This window comes from Plectropomus leopardus, chromosome 4 (genome assembly GCF_026936395.1).
Source record: "Plectropomus leopardus strain MGB_pleo_1.0 chromosome 4, ASM2693639v1, whole genome shotgun sequence".
Classification (NCBI taxonomy): Eukaryota; Metazoa; Chordata; class Actinopteri; order Perciformes; family Serranidae; genus Plectropomus; species Plectropomus leopardus.
This window is the reverse complement of record NC_142179.1, coordinates 24,052,298-24,070,428: the sequence shown is the minus strand read 5'-3', so window position 1 is coordinate 24,070,428 and position 18,131 is coordinate 24,052,298. Positions and strand designations below refer to the sequence as shown.

The following is an 18,131-nucleotide window of genomic DNA, read 5'->3' as shown; positions in this document are numbered from 1 at the left end:
TAGTTCTCTCTGTGATGTCAACAAGAGAAAGCCCCCATGTGAATAAGAACCTCCATGTTAATGCACGTGTGCACATCTGTAGTGCTGTAGTCTTGTTGCATGAGTGTGTGTTTGTGTTACCATTCCTTACCACCAAGTGTGTGTCACAGGGCATGGTGCCCAGTTCAGGATCTGTGGGGTGGCCCATCATCGTGTGCCCCTATAGGGACACTGGAGCAAGATAACTCCAAGCCATATGGCGGGGATCCCTAGTAGGTTGGCTGCCCAGTCACTTGGACTACAACACACACACACACACACACACAACAGCCACCTCCCTGGAGACTGAAGACTGAGGCTTTATCCAGTATGGTAGCGCAAAGGTGTTTGTGGAGTCTTGGAGCTTCAGACTTTACTGGCATTTAGGCCTCACACACTGTTGCATTAGAAGTAAATGAACCCAAAAGACATAAGTCATATTTACAGATAGATGAGGTAGATGACAGAGTCTGCAACTAGACTTTCAAAAGACTTCCATGTCAGACCTGAGTTAATTTTGAATTTTAATTCCTTCTCTTTTTTTATTTTTGGCAGCATGTTCAGGATTTGCACTTCTCGAAGAGACTAGATCAACCAATGCCAGAAAAGAGTACAGAAAAGAGAAAAGTAAACAGGGAAAAAAGGAGTAATTTTAAGTGTGTGGGTGTCAGTGGGGGTTGAGAGAGAGTGAGAGTGAAAGAGAGTGCATCTAAGGTGGAAAGTGTCAGAGGGTTAGAGTCAGATAAACAGATTAAGAGAGTAAGAGAGGGAGAAGAGGATAAAGTAGTCAGAGGCAAGAGAGAAAAAAATAAGGGCACAAACATCTCATAGAGAAAGAGAAAAAGAGCAGCCAGAGAGAGAGGAGGATAGAGAGAGGATCCCTCTGGATGTGGAGATTGTAACATCACACTGTAGGGTCCCTTATGGGACAGCCGCAGACGGAGCACACTCCCTGCTGCATGCAGGAAGAGGAAGCTTTGCCAGCATGGAAAACATACAAGAGAAGAACGAGAGACGAGTGGAGCAGAGAAAAACGCAGTTCCCCCCAGAGACGAAGTGGGAATTTTCTGCTAGCACAAACACTATGTAGGCAGATAGCTAAAAAAGAAGAGGGGAGGAGATGGTAGAGAATAAGTAAAAAGAAGGATGCTGGAGGAAAGGAGAAGGGAGCAGGATTATGCACAGTGGAAATGGTGGGAAAGTAGAAGAAGAGCAAAGGGGTTATACTTTGTAGAAGTTGGATAAATTGATTTGTAACATGATGGTGTAATGACAATAGGCCCGAGTTCATAGTGTGTATCAGTACAAATAGCGTGTTATGATAGCGTATGAGGCACAAAATCATCAGGGTTTTTTTGTTGTTTTTTTTTTGTTTTTGGTTTGAACATCATCATTACAAAGCTTTGTTTGTGCAGCAGTTACAGTTTCTCTTTGACATAGTCTATCGTAAACTCACTGAAATTGTTTTTAGCATTAAAAACTATATTTTAAATAATATTTAAGGTTGAATACACTACACTTGTTAGGGCTGTCACAGTAGTTCAGTATTCATTCAAACCTTTATTTAAGACTCGGGAAATTAATTGAGGGAGACCCTCATCTTCAATGATGCTGGGCATGAACAAGACATTTGAAACAATCAACAAGCAAACAAATACAAGTTAAAATATTAATAAAATCAAACAGCAACAAGCAATAATAGCAATGTAAATAGCTAAAAACATAAAAATATAGGATAACAAACATGTTATGGTGTAGAAGTATAGTTAAAAACATTTACAATCAATTGAAACAAGATATGAAATAAGGCATTTGAACAGCCAAAGTTAGGTGGTTAAGTTAATGGTGTCTGCAGGGATTCACTCTGTTTTGGAGCCAGCCTCAAGTGGCCATTTGATGAATTGAATAAATTTTTCAGCCTTGGAGCCACTGAAACAAAATGCACAGTAAACAAAGTTAAATAAAATTTGATTTATGGCATTATTATTGTTATTATTTTCAAAAGATATAATTATAATATCACCACAAATTATTTTGGTCACAATTGTTGCATTTAGTGAAAATCTGATACAGTGCCAGCCTTAGTTTATGCCTTCATTGGTTGAATTTTTGACCCATGGTGCAATCACTGTGCTGATCACCATGGCGAACACTGTGGAAACCCATTAAGCCTTTATTATTGGGTGTAACCCCTGACAGGCACTTTGTGTATTAGGACACCAAACATCACCCAGAATGTCTCCCTCTATATTATGTTCGATACAATATCTATATATATCTGTAATGCATGTGTGTGTATGTGCGTGCACCGCAGGGTAAATGTGGAGGGGGCAGATGAAAAGTGCCATTAAACCAGAGTAACCTAAGTGGTGTATTAGTGCAACTCAGTCAGAGCCATGGGGTCATCAGAGAGGCTCTGATCATAGGTCAGAGTGTGCTGCTGTGAAATGGGACATTACCGCTCACCAATACAGCAATAAATACAGAAAGAAACTTTAACTGCTGTAAAATATGAGGCAGCCCTCTCTCTTTTCGCACTGTATAGGGTGTGCACGACTGTGGGTGTGTGTTCACACACACGCAAGAACGCATGTGCTTAAGTTAGTGTCTCGGGCTGCGGTTTTGCTTGAGGGAGGGAAGAGGATGGGGTTAGGGAGGGGTTTAATATGCTACTTTAGCCCTCAGGGGGCTGTACAGTTGAAAGTCAGTGTATGAGGCGTGCAGAATCACACCAGCCTGCATTACAGAGGGACTGGGGGTGGTGGGGCTGCTGCTATAAAAAGTGAAATCATATCACTTAGCAGCTGAGTGCAGATAAAGCTGTGTTTGAACTGGGAGGCATAAATTATACATTGTAAACAGAGCGTTGGGAGACTACGGCTCGTTTAAATTATGACAGAGGGTAGTTTTTCTCCTCTCTTTTTTCCTTCCCGCACAGTTTTTCTCTTGTCCTTTCTTCCTCCCCGCACTTGTGTTTCTGCTGCTCTCACTCACTTCCCTTCCCCTCTCTTATTCTTCTAATCTTGCGGACTTCTTAACCTCTCTCTTTACCTTTTCTTCATCATCTGCCTCAGCAAGCAGCCACCTCCACGCATACTCAATCACGTTCTTTAATTGTTTGCTGTTTGAAGGCTGAGGAAAGGCCATTTTTGCCTAATGTGTCTTATCTCTTTTAAATGTTTTAATTTGCCACTTGGTTATGGCTTCCCATTGTTAAATTGAACTGACACATACTCTTGCTGTCCCTCCTCTCTCTAAGCCCTCTCCCACAGTGTTATTTAGACATAGCGTTCCACGCACATCATGAATGGAGGACAAAACTGGATGAGCAGGTTGGCAGGGCTCTATGTGATTTGATCCATGTTCCCCTCCTACATAGGTTAAGTTGGGCTAGTGTGTTGTTTTATTATTTTTTTTAAAGGTGCCTCCGTCCCTCCTGACAAGTGCAAGGTTATTGATCAGTTTATTCTATTTGCTGTTGACCACTCGGCACCGTCTCTGTGCTCACAAGTCAATAGTGGAGGATTGAGAAGGTGAGCACATCCCCTGACCTCTCCTCCCTCAATTTCTGACTCGTCCACCTCCTCACCACACATACACACACACACGTATGGAAGAACACACACACGTGCACAAAATGAATGACTCTCTCTGCCCATTGTACCCACACCTCTGATCCCAGCCACAATTTTGATTAGTCTTGAAGTGCTGCAAGGTCAGGGCAGGACTGTGTGTGTATCTGGTGTTAGCTGATGCTGTCAGATAAAGGTCTTAAGCTCTGTTGGGGTGGGTGTTCTTTTTTTATTTATTTTCTGTGTGTGTGTACATGTGTGTGTGCCAGGGTGGGTGTAGATGGTGTCACCTCCAGAGGCGATCGTGGCCACTCTATTACAGGGGTCAGTGACCTTGCCCTGTTTGGCAGATGCTTCTCAACTTGTGAGTCTATGTGTGTGTTTATGCATGCATGTTTGTTTTTGTGTTGATTAGGAAAGTGAGGACTGTTAGGCCATGTTTAGACCAACAATAAAACTGCATTAAAGAAACACAGGGATTTTTGTATGGGTGATTGTTCCAAGTGCAGGTGCACGGATAAAATACGAACCACAAAGACCTGTCTGAATGTGTAATAGCAGTTTATGATCCTTTGAGGCAAAAAAAAAAAATCATCTCAGTTTTATTATGGCAGCAATAATGTGCTCTGCTGCATCATTACTTGCAAGGTAAATAGTAGAATAAGCACAATGCTTTACAGCAAAAACTACCTGAAATATGCAATGGTAGATTTGGTTGGCCAACAAAGTGCATCAGTGAGTGCCAACTTTCTTTTGCCAGGGAACCCTGGCTGGAGCCTTGCCTGGGATGTTCTGCGAGCTCATGTTTTATTTGCTCTGGCAGGTGCATCTCCCTTCACTCTGGACGGATTTCCAGCATCCTGAGACATGCAGGGCCAATCAAAACCGTTTATATAATGTTGGTCATGTAATACAAAAACCATAGAGAGGAGCGCTGTTGAAGCATTTTCAAAAGCAACCAAGATGGCAGCAGCTGATGTGGAACTTTCTAATGAAGTCTTTGTGGTGTACAAGAGTGCTACGCATTCTCACTCTCAGTTCAACAAATACTGACGTTTTGTTAGTGGCCAGGCAAATCTACAGTAAATGTGACACACTAGGTACTCCTCCTGCATAAGTTTTGGGCTTTTAGGGTGGTCGTGTCAATATTGGCCTGTTACATGCATTGTCTTTGTCAAGATAAATTGTCATTGTTACAGGACATAAACAGTTTCTGCTTGTTTAATGAATATATTCCTACATACCTTCAACATAGGTTAAAAAAAAGTTAATTTTAAAAAAATGTTTTAGATTTACTTTTTAAGGGTATATGGGGAAAAGCATTTGGTTTGTAAAAAACCATGTATGTCACGTAACATAAATATAACATTATGTTACGTGACATACATCATTAGCATAGTTTGTTACACATAATAGCTCAATACCTTGTTTTTAAAATAAAAGAAATAATTAACTTTTGGCTTCACATTGGATGTGAACAGTAGGATATGCAGGTGAGAGTGTAGAGTTTATCTGACCAACCCCCCTCCGCTTCCGCTCGCCCAATGCAAACTTTATTGTTTTTTACACCATGGTGGTTGCACTAGGCTTCACTAAATGCAGCTGCTCAGGGTATCTCATGACATCGCTACACTGACCAAATGTGAGACCATCACTCAAGTGTGATGAGTGTGAACACTGTAGTCTGTTTACATTTTGCCATTACACAGGCATTGTTTTCCTCCCATTGTTTTGTCTGGTGATAGTCAGGCTAGCTGGAGCATCCTGAGATGACATCTTCACAGCACAAATGCAGTGATTTCAATGAAATGAATATGAAAGCTGTAATATTTGAAGCAATGCTATCGTCATTCTAAATGCAGCCTTACCGGTTTATGGGCTAGGTTTCTTATCAAAGTTATTTTAAAGTTAATACTGTATTAGAATTTAAAAAAAAGAAGTACAGACTCGGGGTGATTATTAAGTGAATTGAACATCTCAATGCGTCTCGCAGTTCCAATATGTGTGCTTCTCAGCGCCTGTGCTTAACTGGGAAAGTTGTAAATTTCCTTTATTTTGGGATATGAATTAGAATAACTCAGTTTCTCTCTCTGCTCATCAGCACTGCTTCATTTCAGGACTTAGTTCATTTATGAAGACCAGACTGGGGGCTGCAACCCCTTGCCTCTCCATGGAGCGAGAGGAGATAATTATTCTCTTTCTGACTCACACATTTCGATGAAAAATGCATACAGCTGGGACTAGGAGCAGCTTATCAAAAGGTTAACTCTTCCCCACAGTTGTCTGTGCCTACAAAGGGGAGCATCTCCGACAACAGTGGCAGCGTCGGGCCACTTTGTGTTTCCCTGCAGTTTTGTTTGGGTGTTTTCAACATTGTTGTGACCCGCCGCTGGCCCGATGCTTTGTTTTCCCGAAGTTAACTTTCAATCAAGAGACAAGCCAGCTGTTGTTTGTGTTGTGTTAGTACATCATTTTTTAAGCAGTCGTCTGAGTGCAGACTCACAGCATTGTAATGTGAATATATGTACCGCACACAGTTATTTCGTGTTATCAACATTCAGCTTTACAATGAAACACATGCAAATAAACATGCAAACCAGTTTAATAACAATTTCCGACAACAACCATCGAGTGTGATGAAGCAGAACATTTTTTTCTGGCCAACGTACACAATGTGCTGTACTCAGTATGCACCTCATTGTGCTTGATAGTTCTTTAGATCATCTCATTGAGATTCAAAATCTTTTGCCTTCTTAACCTTCACGTACGCTGTATTCCCACATACACTACTGTCACTCATTCATACACACGCATGCACACAGACAGAGTTAACACACACACTCACACTTGAGGCCTTATGTGGAAGGAGCGCTGCCTGGGAAAGTGATAGCAAGAGAAAAGAAGCTCTGGAGAGTGAGTTATCTCTTTAGATGTCATTGAGGGGCGCCTCTTTTCTCTCCCTCTCCTTCCTTCTATCATTTTTCCTCTTTCTTCCCCTCTCTCTGTCTCTCTTTCTCTCTTGTTCCCACTTGCTCTCTCAAATCATGCTCGCCTCCAGTGGTATTCAGACAGTCCAAGGACAAAGTAGAGATATGCTGGGAGCAATGGACTGTCCGTCAGTGTGTTTGTGTGCGTGCCTGAGTGTGTGTGTATGAGGGGTTGATGTTGAGTCTTTGAAGCTGTTCTCCCCTTGTCCTGACAGATCGGAGTATCGTCCCTCTCCGTTTAACCCCCTGATGCTACATCACACAGTTGCGCACAAACAAAACACACAATTCAGGCTGCTGAGGACACACATGACAACACAATGCACAGATTGCTGTTGTCGGGGTTGAGCCCTTGTGTTTAAGGACTGTTGCATTGACTTCATTTGATATTTATTGACGTGTCAAGGTGACTGTTATGATATCAAATGGTTCATTTCCATAGAGACGAAAGATATGTTTTTGTTTGTTTTTTTGATTATTTACAGGTCTGAGCCTTGTTTTTGCGGGCACCGAGCTGGGGGTTCTCTATATTATTAAGTCATGCAGTGTGTCACTGTGGCCTTGGCTTGTCTGACTTAACCTGGCTCAAGTAGATGGCCCCGGGGTCTGTGACCCTGAGAGAGGCTCACACACTCACACCTACACACAAAACCAGTCAGATGCCTGACCGATTTCCATACACATACACACACAAAATCCATCTCGGAGACAGATTTCTCCTTCTGTGTGTGTGTGACGCCCCTGCTGTGCTCACTCAGACAAACAGGGGAAATCCTCCTTGTCTTGCCTTGTCCATCACAGGCCATCTCACTGTCCCAGCGCACGTGGGCTACCGCAAACCCTTCCCTGACCAGGCTCCAAACCCAGGAGATTTAACCAACACACACACACACTCACACACATGTCCACATGCACCGGCCGCTTGGCTCCAGCCAGGTTCCCCTGACGCAGAGACACACGCAGGCAGGAAGTTTGAGGAGAGGTTTGTGTCAGTTTGCTTCTCTTAGAACACTTCAGGTCTGACCCTCTCTTGACCGGGCTGCTTCCTCCTCCTCCATCTCTCCGTAAACAACCACATCCCTGCGACTAAAGACGTGCTGGCTCGCCAAGTGTAATAACATCACTCATGTTTTGATGTAAGGCGGGACGTCTACGTGAGTAAGGGAGGCTGACTCACGTAGATATGTTTCTGTGTTATGGTTGTGTGTAGCAGGAGAAAACTTATGTGTGTGTGTGTGTTTCCTTCTGGGTTTTCTCTGATTGCGGGGACAGCAGATCTTCGTCATGGAGGAAACCATGTTAACCTGTCACCTTAGCAGTCTTCTCCTCCTACTATTTATCCATTGTGTGTCCTTTAAACACCCCCCCACCCCCCTCCATGGAAGCGCATACACACACACATAAAGAAGGGCTGTCCACTGATCTTGTTGAGTGTGTGTCAACTCCATTAGCACATTCCCAGATAGGGCCAGAGCCCTCTTATCTGTAGCGACCCATTAATTACACTTTGTTCCCTTAAGTGATCTATTTCAGACCTGCCCCGCCCTCAACACCCACTCTCTGCTATCTCCACCCCAGGCCTGCTCCTCCCCCACCCAACCCCTCTCCTCTCCTATCCTCTCCTCATTCCTCCGACACTCTCCTACCCTCTCTATATGTGTTTCAATGCATGGGATCACAAGGTCATGTGACAAGTAGGTGCATGTATCTGCATCTGTTTGAGACCAAAAAGTAAAATGAGGCTCCTACAAAGCAACTAGCTGGTGGATATAGATGTTAAATTCCCATTGTGGTTAAATGCAAAATGTGTGGAAATCCTACAGTTTAGTCTGCCACATGTTCAACAACAACAACAGCATTAATGCTAGTTTGTTTATATGTGCACCCTGCACATATAAACAAACAGAAGTCAAAACCCTGCACAGAAGTCTTCAATCAGGCAGTGTTTCAACTGTTGCTGGATAGCCCCCATGGGAATATGTTGGGTTAAAACCAGGTGGTTTGCATGCATGTCATCTCACTTAAGAATCCCACAAGTGTATGTTTGTTAGTTTTTGTGTATTCTTGTGTACACTTTCAGTTCAACATAGTCTGAGGCCAAAGAGAAAAATACAAGCAGCTCTTTTTGTTTGGTCTTTGCATCACTGTGCCTTTTCATGTCCTAAGGTCCAAAGACAGCTGCTTTGTGCTAACACTGATGTGTTTTCTCAGCTCTGTTGGAGATTGACACGGCTGACAAATCCTTACATAGAATATCAGTCATTTGCGTTCGCTGCACAGGTCTTTTTATTAGCTTGTGTGAAAGATATATAGGTGAAGTGGTAGTCATGGCTCCTGTTGCTTTGAGGTAATCAAATCTGCCTTATGCTTGTTTTCCAACAAACATTCACCCTAGCATGTGAAGAACATGCAACAAGGCATTTGAATTCTCACGAGTACAGTGCCCGTTAAAAACATGCCTGTTTAGAACATGCCAATTGCTTGGCCTGGGATACTGTGGCTTGCAGTTTTCTTAAGAACTGCTCATATAAACAACTTCACAGTTGGCATTTTGTTTCTTTGGGTCTTGAGTAATACACCTGACCCTTAACAGCTAGAGATTTATTTTGATGTTTCGATAAAATATTTAATTATGTTGCTATTCTAACTCATTTTGTCCCCAAATAATGGGGTAAAAAAGATAGAAAAACATACAACTGAACAGCATAATACTGGCTGTGCACTAGTACTTAAGCTGAAAAACAGTGTCAGTCCACCATTAGATGTAACCTGACAGTGACATGTTCATTACAGATTCAGGTTCTCTCAAAAATATACCAGTTAAAATGTGATACATAATTATTCATTAAGCTATTGGACATTAAATGAAAACTGGGAGTCTCACTGGTGTTACGTAAATGTTAGTATATTGTGCTGATAATGTCTGTTTTATTCTCTTCACTTTAAGTAGAAATTTGAATGCATAACCTTTACTGTGCAGTTAAGAGTTTTTTCATCAATACTTAATAGTTAAACAGCAGAAAAACATAGGCCTATTTCCTTTACTACTGCCAATATCAGTATTCCCAATTAGAGAAAGGGTGCAAAGTAAAGCAATAAGGCCTCTTCCCAGGGCCCCCAAATTATTTAATCAGCCCCTAAAAGAACAGGTCCAAGTCCCAACTCGCGGTTACAATCACCAGTGAAATACACTGCATTGATTTCCGAAAACAGTGTGTTAGTCACTTGTTTTGACATACCTACCACAGTTATAAACTAGATCATGAATGAGTCTGCAAAAAAACTTTGCGTGTGTTGGCAGTATTACTGTTGGTATTAGTGTGGCAAATTTACCCAGTGGACATAGATGAAGACATGGGCTACTCAGTTCATACAACCACAATTAAAAAGTAGAGCATAGGAAATATTTTTTTCAAAAGGGGCACAAAACAAAGTGGGTATGCATGCAGACATACACAGACAGCAGACATTTTCTCACCAGACCTTGCAACTTTAATTCAGACCTTTTTTTGTGACTTACTCAGTGGCTAATATGATGAAGCATTTACTATGGCGTTTTCTGCCATTTTTTCGACATTTTTGGCCTTTTTTGACTTTATTTCCAGTTTGAATATAATGGCACTTCTCGACAAGCTAAAATATGTCAATTCAGCCATTTTTTGACATGTCAAAATTTGACGATTTCAACAAACTGTACTAGGGCATTTTCAGCATTTTTTTTTTTGGACATACTAAATTATGACATTTTTGGCCTTTGGAATTTATTTCCACTTTGTATACTATGACACTTCTCGACAAGCAATAATATGTTGTTTTCAGACATGGTTTTGACATCTTAAAACCTGAGGTTTTCAACATACTATACTATGGTGTTTTTGGCCATTTTTTCAACATAGTGAATTATGAAGTTTTTGGCATTTATTTCAAATTTCTATACTTGTATGTGTCTCTACAAGCTTTAATGTGTAATTTCCATTTTTATCAAATGTCAAAATTTGATGATTTGGAAATACTATACTACGTTTAATGACTTTTTTTGGACATGCTGGTGAACTATTATATGTTTTCAGCTTTTTTGGCCTTTGTTTCCATTTGATATACTATAACGTGTCTCTACAAGCTATATTATGTCGTTTTTATCCATTTTTAGGAGCGGTCAAAATTTGACATTTTTGCCATACTATAGTATGCGATTTTTGGCCATTCTTTCAACATGCTAAATTATGATGTTTTTGGCCTTTTTTAGCCTTTGTTTCCATTTGATATACTATAACGTGTCTCTACAAGCTATATTATGTTGTTTTTAGCCATTTTTAGGAGCGGTCAAAATTTGACATTTTTGCCATACTATAGTATGCGATTTTTGGCCATTTTTTCAACATGCTAAATTATGATGTTTTTGGCCTTTTTTAACCTTTATTTCCACTTAACACACTATGACGCGTGTCTACAAGCTATATTATGTCGTTTTTATCCATTTTTAGGAGCGGTCAAAATTTGACATTTTTGCCATACTATAGTATGCGATTTTTGGCCATTTTTTCAACATGCTAAATTATGATGTTTCTGGCCTTTTTTGGTCTTTGTTTCTACTTTGTCTACTATAATACGTCTCTACAAACTATATTATGTCGTTTTTATCCATTTTTAGGAGCGGTCAAAATTTGACATTTTTGCCATACTATAGTATGCGATTTTTGGCCATTTTTTCAACATGCTAAATTATGATGTTTTTGACCTTTTTGGCCTTTGTTTCCATTTGATATACTATAACGTGTCTCTACAAGCTATATTATGTCGTTTTTAGCCATTTTTAGGAGCGGTCAAAATTAGACATTTTTGCCATACTATAGTATGCGATTTTTGGCCATTTTTTCAACATGCTAAATTATGATGTTTTTGACCTTTTTTAACCTTTATTTCCACTTAACACACTATGACGCGTCTCTACAAGCTATATTATGTCGTTTTTATCCATTTTTAGGAGCGGTCAAAATTTGACATTTTTGCCATACTATAGTATGCGATTTTTGGCCATTTTTTCAACATGCTAAATTATGATGTTTCTGGCCTTTTTTGGTCTTTGTTTCTACTTTGACTACTATAATACATCTCTACAAACTATATTATGTCGTTTTTATCCATTTTTAGGAGCGGTCAAAATTTGACATTTTTGCCATACTATAGTATGCGATTTTTGGCCATTTTTTCAACATGCTAAATTATGATGTTTTTGGCCTTTTTGGCCTTTGTTTCCATTTGATATACTATGACGTGTCTCTACAAGCTATATTATGTCGTTTTTATCCATTTTTAGGAGCGGTCAAAATTTGACATTTTTGCCATACTATAGTATGCGATTTTTGGCCATTTTTTCAACATGCTAAATTATGATGTTTTTGACCTTTTTTAACCTTTATTTCCACCCAACACACTATGACGCGTCTCTACAAGCTATATTATGTCGTTTTTATCCATTTTTAGGAGCGGTCAAAATTTGACATTTTTGCCATACTATAGTATGCGATTTTTGGCCATTTTTTCAACATGCTAAATTATGATGTTTTTGACCTTTTTTAACCTTTATTTCTACTTAACACACTATGACGCGTGTCTACAAGCTATATTATGTTGTTTTTATCCATTTTTTGGAGCGGTCAAAATTTGACATTTTTGCCATACTATAGTATGCGATTTTTGGCCATTTTTTCAACATGCTAAATTATGATGTTTCTGGCCTTTTTTGGTCTTTGTTTCTACTTTGTCTACTATAATACGTCTCTACAAACTATATTATGTCGTTTTTAGCCATTTTTAGGAGCGGTCAAAATTTGACATTTTTGCCATACTATAGTATGCGATTTTTGGCCATTTTTTCAACATGCTAAATTATGATGTTTCTGGCCTTTTTTGGTCTTTGTTTCTACTTTGACTACTATAATACGTCTCTACAAACTATATTATGTCGTTTTTAGCCATTTTTAGGAGCGGTCAAAATTTGACATTTTTGCCATACTATAGTATGCGATTTTTGGCCATTTTTTCAACATGCTAAATTATTATGTTTCTGGCCTTTTTTGGCCTTTGTTTCCATTTGATATACTATAACGTGTCTCTACAAGCTATATTATGTCGTTTTTATCCATTTTTAGGAGCGGTCAAAATTTGACATTTTTGCCATACTATAGTATGCGATTTTTGGCCATTTTTTCAACATGCTAAATTATTATGTTTTTGGCCTTTTTTAACCTTTATTTCCACTTAACACACTATGACGCGTGTCTACAAGCTATATTATGTCGTTTTTAGCCATTTTTAGGAGCAGTGAAAATTTGACATTTTTGCCATACTATAGTATGCGATTTTTGGCCATTTTTTCAACATGCTAAATTATGATGTTTCTGGCTTTTTTTGGTCTTTGTTTCTACTTTGTCTACTATAATACGTCTCTACAAACTATATTATGTCATTTTCAGCCATTTTTAGGAGCGGTCAAAATTTGACATTTTTGCCATACTATAGTATGCGATTTTTGGCCATTTTTTCAACATGCTAAATTATTATGTTTTTGGCCTTTTTTAACCTTTATTTCCACTTAACACACTATGACGCGTGTCTACAAGCTATATTATGTCGTTTTTAGCCATTTTTAGGAGCGGTCAAAATTTGACATTTTTGCCATACTATAGTATGCGATTTTTGGCCATTTTTTCAACATGCTAAATTATGATGTTTTTGGCCTTTTTTGGCCTTTGTTTCCATTTCATATACTATAACGTGTCTCTACAAGCTATATTATGTCGTTTTTATCCATTTTTAGGAGCGGTCAAAATTTGACATTTTTACCATACTATAGTATGCGATTTTTGGCCATTTTTTCAACATGCTAAATTATGATGTTTCTGGCCTTTTTTGGTCTTTGTTTCTACTTTGACTACTATAATACGTCTCTACAAACTATATTATGTCGTTTTTAGCCATTTTTAGGAGCGGTCAAAATTTGACATTTTTGCCATACTATAGTATGCGATTTTTGGCCATTTTTTCAACATGCTAAATTATGATGTTTCTGGCCTTTTTTGGCCTTTGTTTCCATTTGATATACTATAACGTGTCTCTCCAAGCTATATTATGTCGTTTTATCCATTTTAGGAGCGGTCAAAATTTGACATTTTGCCATACTATAGTATGCGATTTTTGGCCATTTTTCAACATGCTAAATTATGATGTTTCTGGCCTTTTTGGCCTTTGTTTCCATTGATATACTATAACATGTCTCTACAAGCTATATTATGTCGTTTTATCCATTTTAGGAGCGGTCAAAATTTGACATTTTTGCCATACTATAGTATGCGATTTTTGGCCATTTTTTCAACATGCTAAATTATAATGTTTTTGGCCTTTTTTAACCTTTATTTCCACTTAACACACTATGACGCGTGTCTACAAGCTATATTATGTTGTTTTTATCCATTTTTTGGAGCGGTCAAAATTTGACATTTTTGCCATACTATAGTATGCGATTTTTGGCCATTTTTTCAACATGCTAAATTATGATGTTTTTGGCCTTTTTTAACCTTTATTTCCACTTAACACACTATGACGCGTGTCTACAAGCTATATTATGTCGTTTTTATCCATTTTTAGGAGCGGTGAAAATTTGACATTTTTGCAATACTATAGTATGCGATTTTTGGCCATTTTTTCAACATGCTAAATTATGATGTTTCTGGCTTTTTTTGGTCTTTGTTTCTACTTTGTCTACTATAATACGTCTCTACAAACTATATTATGTCATTTTCAGCCATTTTTAGGAGCGGTCAAAATTTGACATTTTTGCCATACTATAGTATGCGATTTTTGGCCATTTTTTCAACATGCTAAATTATGATGTTTTTGGCCTTTTTAACCTTTATTTCCACCTAACACACTATGACGCGTGTCTACAAGCTATATTATGTCGTTTTTAGCCATTTTTAGGAGCGGTCAAAATTTGACATTTTTGCCATACTATAGTATGCGATTTTTGGCCATTTTTTCAACATGCTAAATTATGATGTTTTTGGCCTTTTTTGGCTTTTGTTTCCATTTGATATACTATAACGTGTCTCTACAAGCTATATTATGTCATTTTCAACCATTTTTAGGAGCGGTCAAAATTTGACATTTTTGCCATACTATAGTATGCGATTTTTGGCCATTTTTTCAACATGCTAAATTATGATGTTTTTGACCTTTTTTAACCTTTATTTCCACTTAACACACTATGACGCGTGTCTACAAGCTATATTATGTCATTTTTAGCCATTTTTAGGAGCGGTCAAAATTTGACATTTTTGCCATACTATAGTATGCGATTTTTGGCCATTTTTTCAACATGCTAAATTATGATGTTTCTGGCCTTTTTTGGCCTTTGTTTCCATTTGATATACTATAACGTGTCTCTACAAGCTATATTATGTCGTTTTTATCCATTTTTAGGAGCGGTCAAAATTTGACATTTTTGCCATACTATAGTATGCGATTTTTGGCCATTTTTTCAACATGCTAAATTATGATGTTTTTGGCCTTTTTTAACCTTTATTTCCACTTAACACACTATGACGCGTGTCTACAAGCTATATTATGTCGTTTTTATCCATTTTTAGGAGCGGTGAAAATTTGACATTTTTGCCATACTATAGTATGCGATTTTTGGCCATTTTTTCAACATGCTAAATTATGATGTTTTTGGCCTTTTTTAACCTTTATTTCCACTTAACACACTATGACGCGTCTCTACAAGCTATATTATGTCATTTTTATCCATTTTTAGGAGCGGTCAAAATTTGACATTTTTGCCATACTATAGTATGCGATTTTTGGCCATTTTTTCAACATGCTAAATTATGATGTTTCTGGCCTTCTTTGGTCTTTGTTTCTACTTTGACTACTATAATACGTCTCCACAAACTATATTATGTCGTTTTTGGCCATTTTTAGGAGCGGTCAAAATTTGACATTTTTGCCATACTATAGTATGCGATTTTTGGCCATTTTTTCAACATGCTAAATAATGATGTTTCTGGCCTTCTTTGGTCTTTGTTTCTACTTTGACTACTATAATACGTCTCCACAAACTATATTATGTCGTTTTTGGCCATTTTTAGGAGCGGTCAAAATTTGACATTTTTGCCATACTATAGTATGCGATTTTTGGCCATTTTTTCAACATGCTAAATTATGATGTTTCTGGCCTTTTTTGGCCTTTGTTTCCATTTGATATACTATAACGTGTCTCTACAAGCTATATTATGTCGTTTTTAGCCATTTTTAGGAGCGGTCAAAATTTGACATTTTTGCCATACTATAGTATGCGATTTTTGGCCATTTTTTCAACATGCTAAATTATGATGTTTCTGGCCTTTTTTGGTCTTTGTTTCTACTTTGTCTACTATAATATGTCTCTACAAACTATATTATGTCGTTTTTAGCCATTTTTAGGAGCGGTCAAAATTTGACATTTTTGCCATACTATAGTATGCGATTTTTGGCCATTTTTTCAACATGCTAAATTATGATGTTTCTGGCCTTCTTTGGTCTTTGTTTCTACTTTGACTACTATAATACGTCTCTACAAACTATATTATGTCGTTTTTATCCATTTTTAGGAGCGGTCAAAATTTGACATTTTTGCCATACTATAGTATGCGATTTTTGGCCATTTTTTCAACATGCTAAATTATGATGTTTCTGGCTTTTTTTGGTCTTTGTTTCTACTTTTTCTACTATAATACGTCTCTACAAACTATATTATGTCATTTTCAGCCATTTTTAGGAGCGGTCAAAATTTGACATTTTTGCCATACTATAGTATGCGATTTTTGGCCATTTTTTCAACATGCTAAATTATGATGTTTTTGGCCTTTTTTGGCCTTTGTTTCCATTTGATATACTATAACGTGTCTCTACAAGCTATATTATGTCGTTTTTAGCCATTTTTAGGAGCGGTCAAAATTTGACATTTTTGCCATACTATAGTATGCGATTTTTGGCCATTTTTTCAACATGCTAAATTATGATGTTTCTGGCCTTTTTTGGTCTTTGTTTCTATTTTGTCTACTATAATACGTCTCTACAAACTATATTATGTCGTTTTTATCCATTTTTAGGAGCGGTCAAAATTTGACATTTTTGCCATACTATAGTATGCGATTTTTGGCCTTTTTTTCAACATGCTAAATTATGATGTTTTTGGCCTTTTTTGGCCTTTGTTTCCATTTGATATACTATAACGTGTCTCTACAAGCTATATTATGTCGTTTTTAGCCATTTTTAGGAGCGGTCAAAATTTGACATTTTTGCCATACTATAGTATGCGATTTTTGGCCATTTTTTCAACATGCTAAATTATGATGTTTCTGGCCTTTTTTGGTCTTTGTTTCTATTTTGTCTACTATAATACGTCTCTACAAACTATATTATGTCGTTTTTATCCATTTTTAGGAGCGGTCAAAATTTGACATTTTTGCCATACTATAGTATGCGATTTTTGGCCATTTTTTCAACATGCTAAATTATGATGTTTTTGGCCTTTTTTGGCCTTTGTTTCCATTTGATATACTATAACATGTCTCTACAAGCTATATTATGTCATTTTTAGCCATTTTTAGGAGCGGTCAAAATTTAACATTTTTGCCATACTATAGTATGCGATTTTTGGCCATTTTTTCAACATGCTAAATTATGATGTTTTTGGCCTTTTTTAACCTTTTATTTCCACTTTCAACACACTATGACGCTGGTCTACAAGCTATATTATGTCGTTTTTATCCATTTTAGGAGCGGTCAAATTTGACATTTTGCCATACTATAGTATGCGATTTTTGGCCATTTTTCAACATGCTAAATTATGATGTTTCTGGCCTTTTTTGGTTTTTGTTTCTACTTTGTCTACTATAATACGTCTCTACAAACTATATTATGTCGTTTTTATCCATTTTTAGGAGCGGTCAAAATTTGACATTTTTGCCATACTATAGTATGCGATTTTTGGCCATTTTTCAACATGCTAAATTATGATGTTTTGGCCTTTTTGGCTTTTGTTTCCATTTTATATACTATAACGTGTCTCTACAAGCTATATTATGTCATTTTCAGCCATTTTTAGGAGCGGTCAAAATTTGACATTTTTGCCATAGTATGCGATTTTTGGCCATTTTTTCAACATGCTAAATTATGATGTTTCTGGCCTTTTTTGGTCTTCGTTTCTACTTTGACTACTATAATACGTCTCTACAAACTATATTATGTCGTTTTTAGCCATTTTTAGGAGCGGTCAAAATTTGACATTTTTGCCATACTATAGTATGCGATTTTTGGCCATTTTTTCAACATGCTAAATTATGATGTTTCTGGCCTTTTTAACCTTTATTTCCACTTAACACACTATGACGCCAGGTTCTACAAGCTATATTATGTCGTTTTTATCCATTTTAGGAGCGGTCAAAATTTGACATTTTGCCATACTATAGTATGCGATTTTTGGCCATTTTTCAACATGCTAAATTATGAT

At 37.6% G+C, this 18,131-nt stretch overlaps 1 protein-coding gene across 5 annotated transcripts in view; it reads left to right on the top strand.

Moving 5' to 3' along the window:
- Positions 1-18,131, top strand: part of arb2a (ARB2 cotranscriptional regulator A) — a 245,622-nt gene that overhangs the window by 162,662 nt on the left and 64,829 nt on the right. Inside the window, exon 11 of one of the 5 annotated variants that reach the window (XM_088076910.1) lies at positions 3,860-3,891. The exons of the other annotated variants lie outside the window; for them this stretch is intronic. Within the exon in view, the coding sequence (XP_087933036.1) occupies positions 3,860-3,870 (11 nt within the window). The 3' untranslated portion in view covers positions 3,871-3,891. Of the gene's footprint in view, positions 1-3,859; positions 3,892-18,131 lie in introns of those variants that run through there. 5 annotated transcript variants of the gene reach the window in all.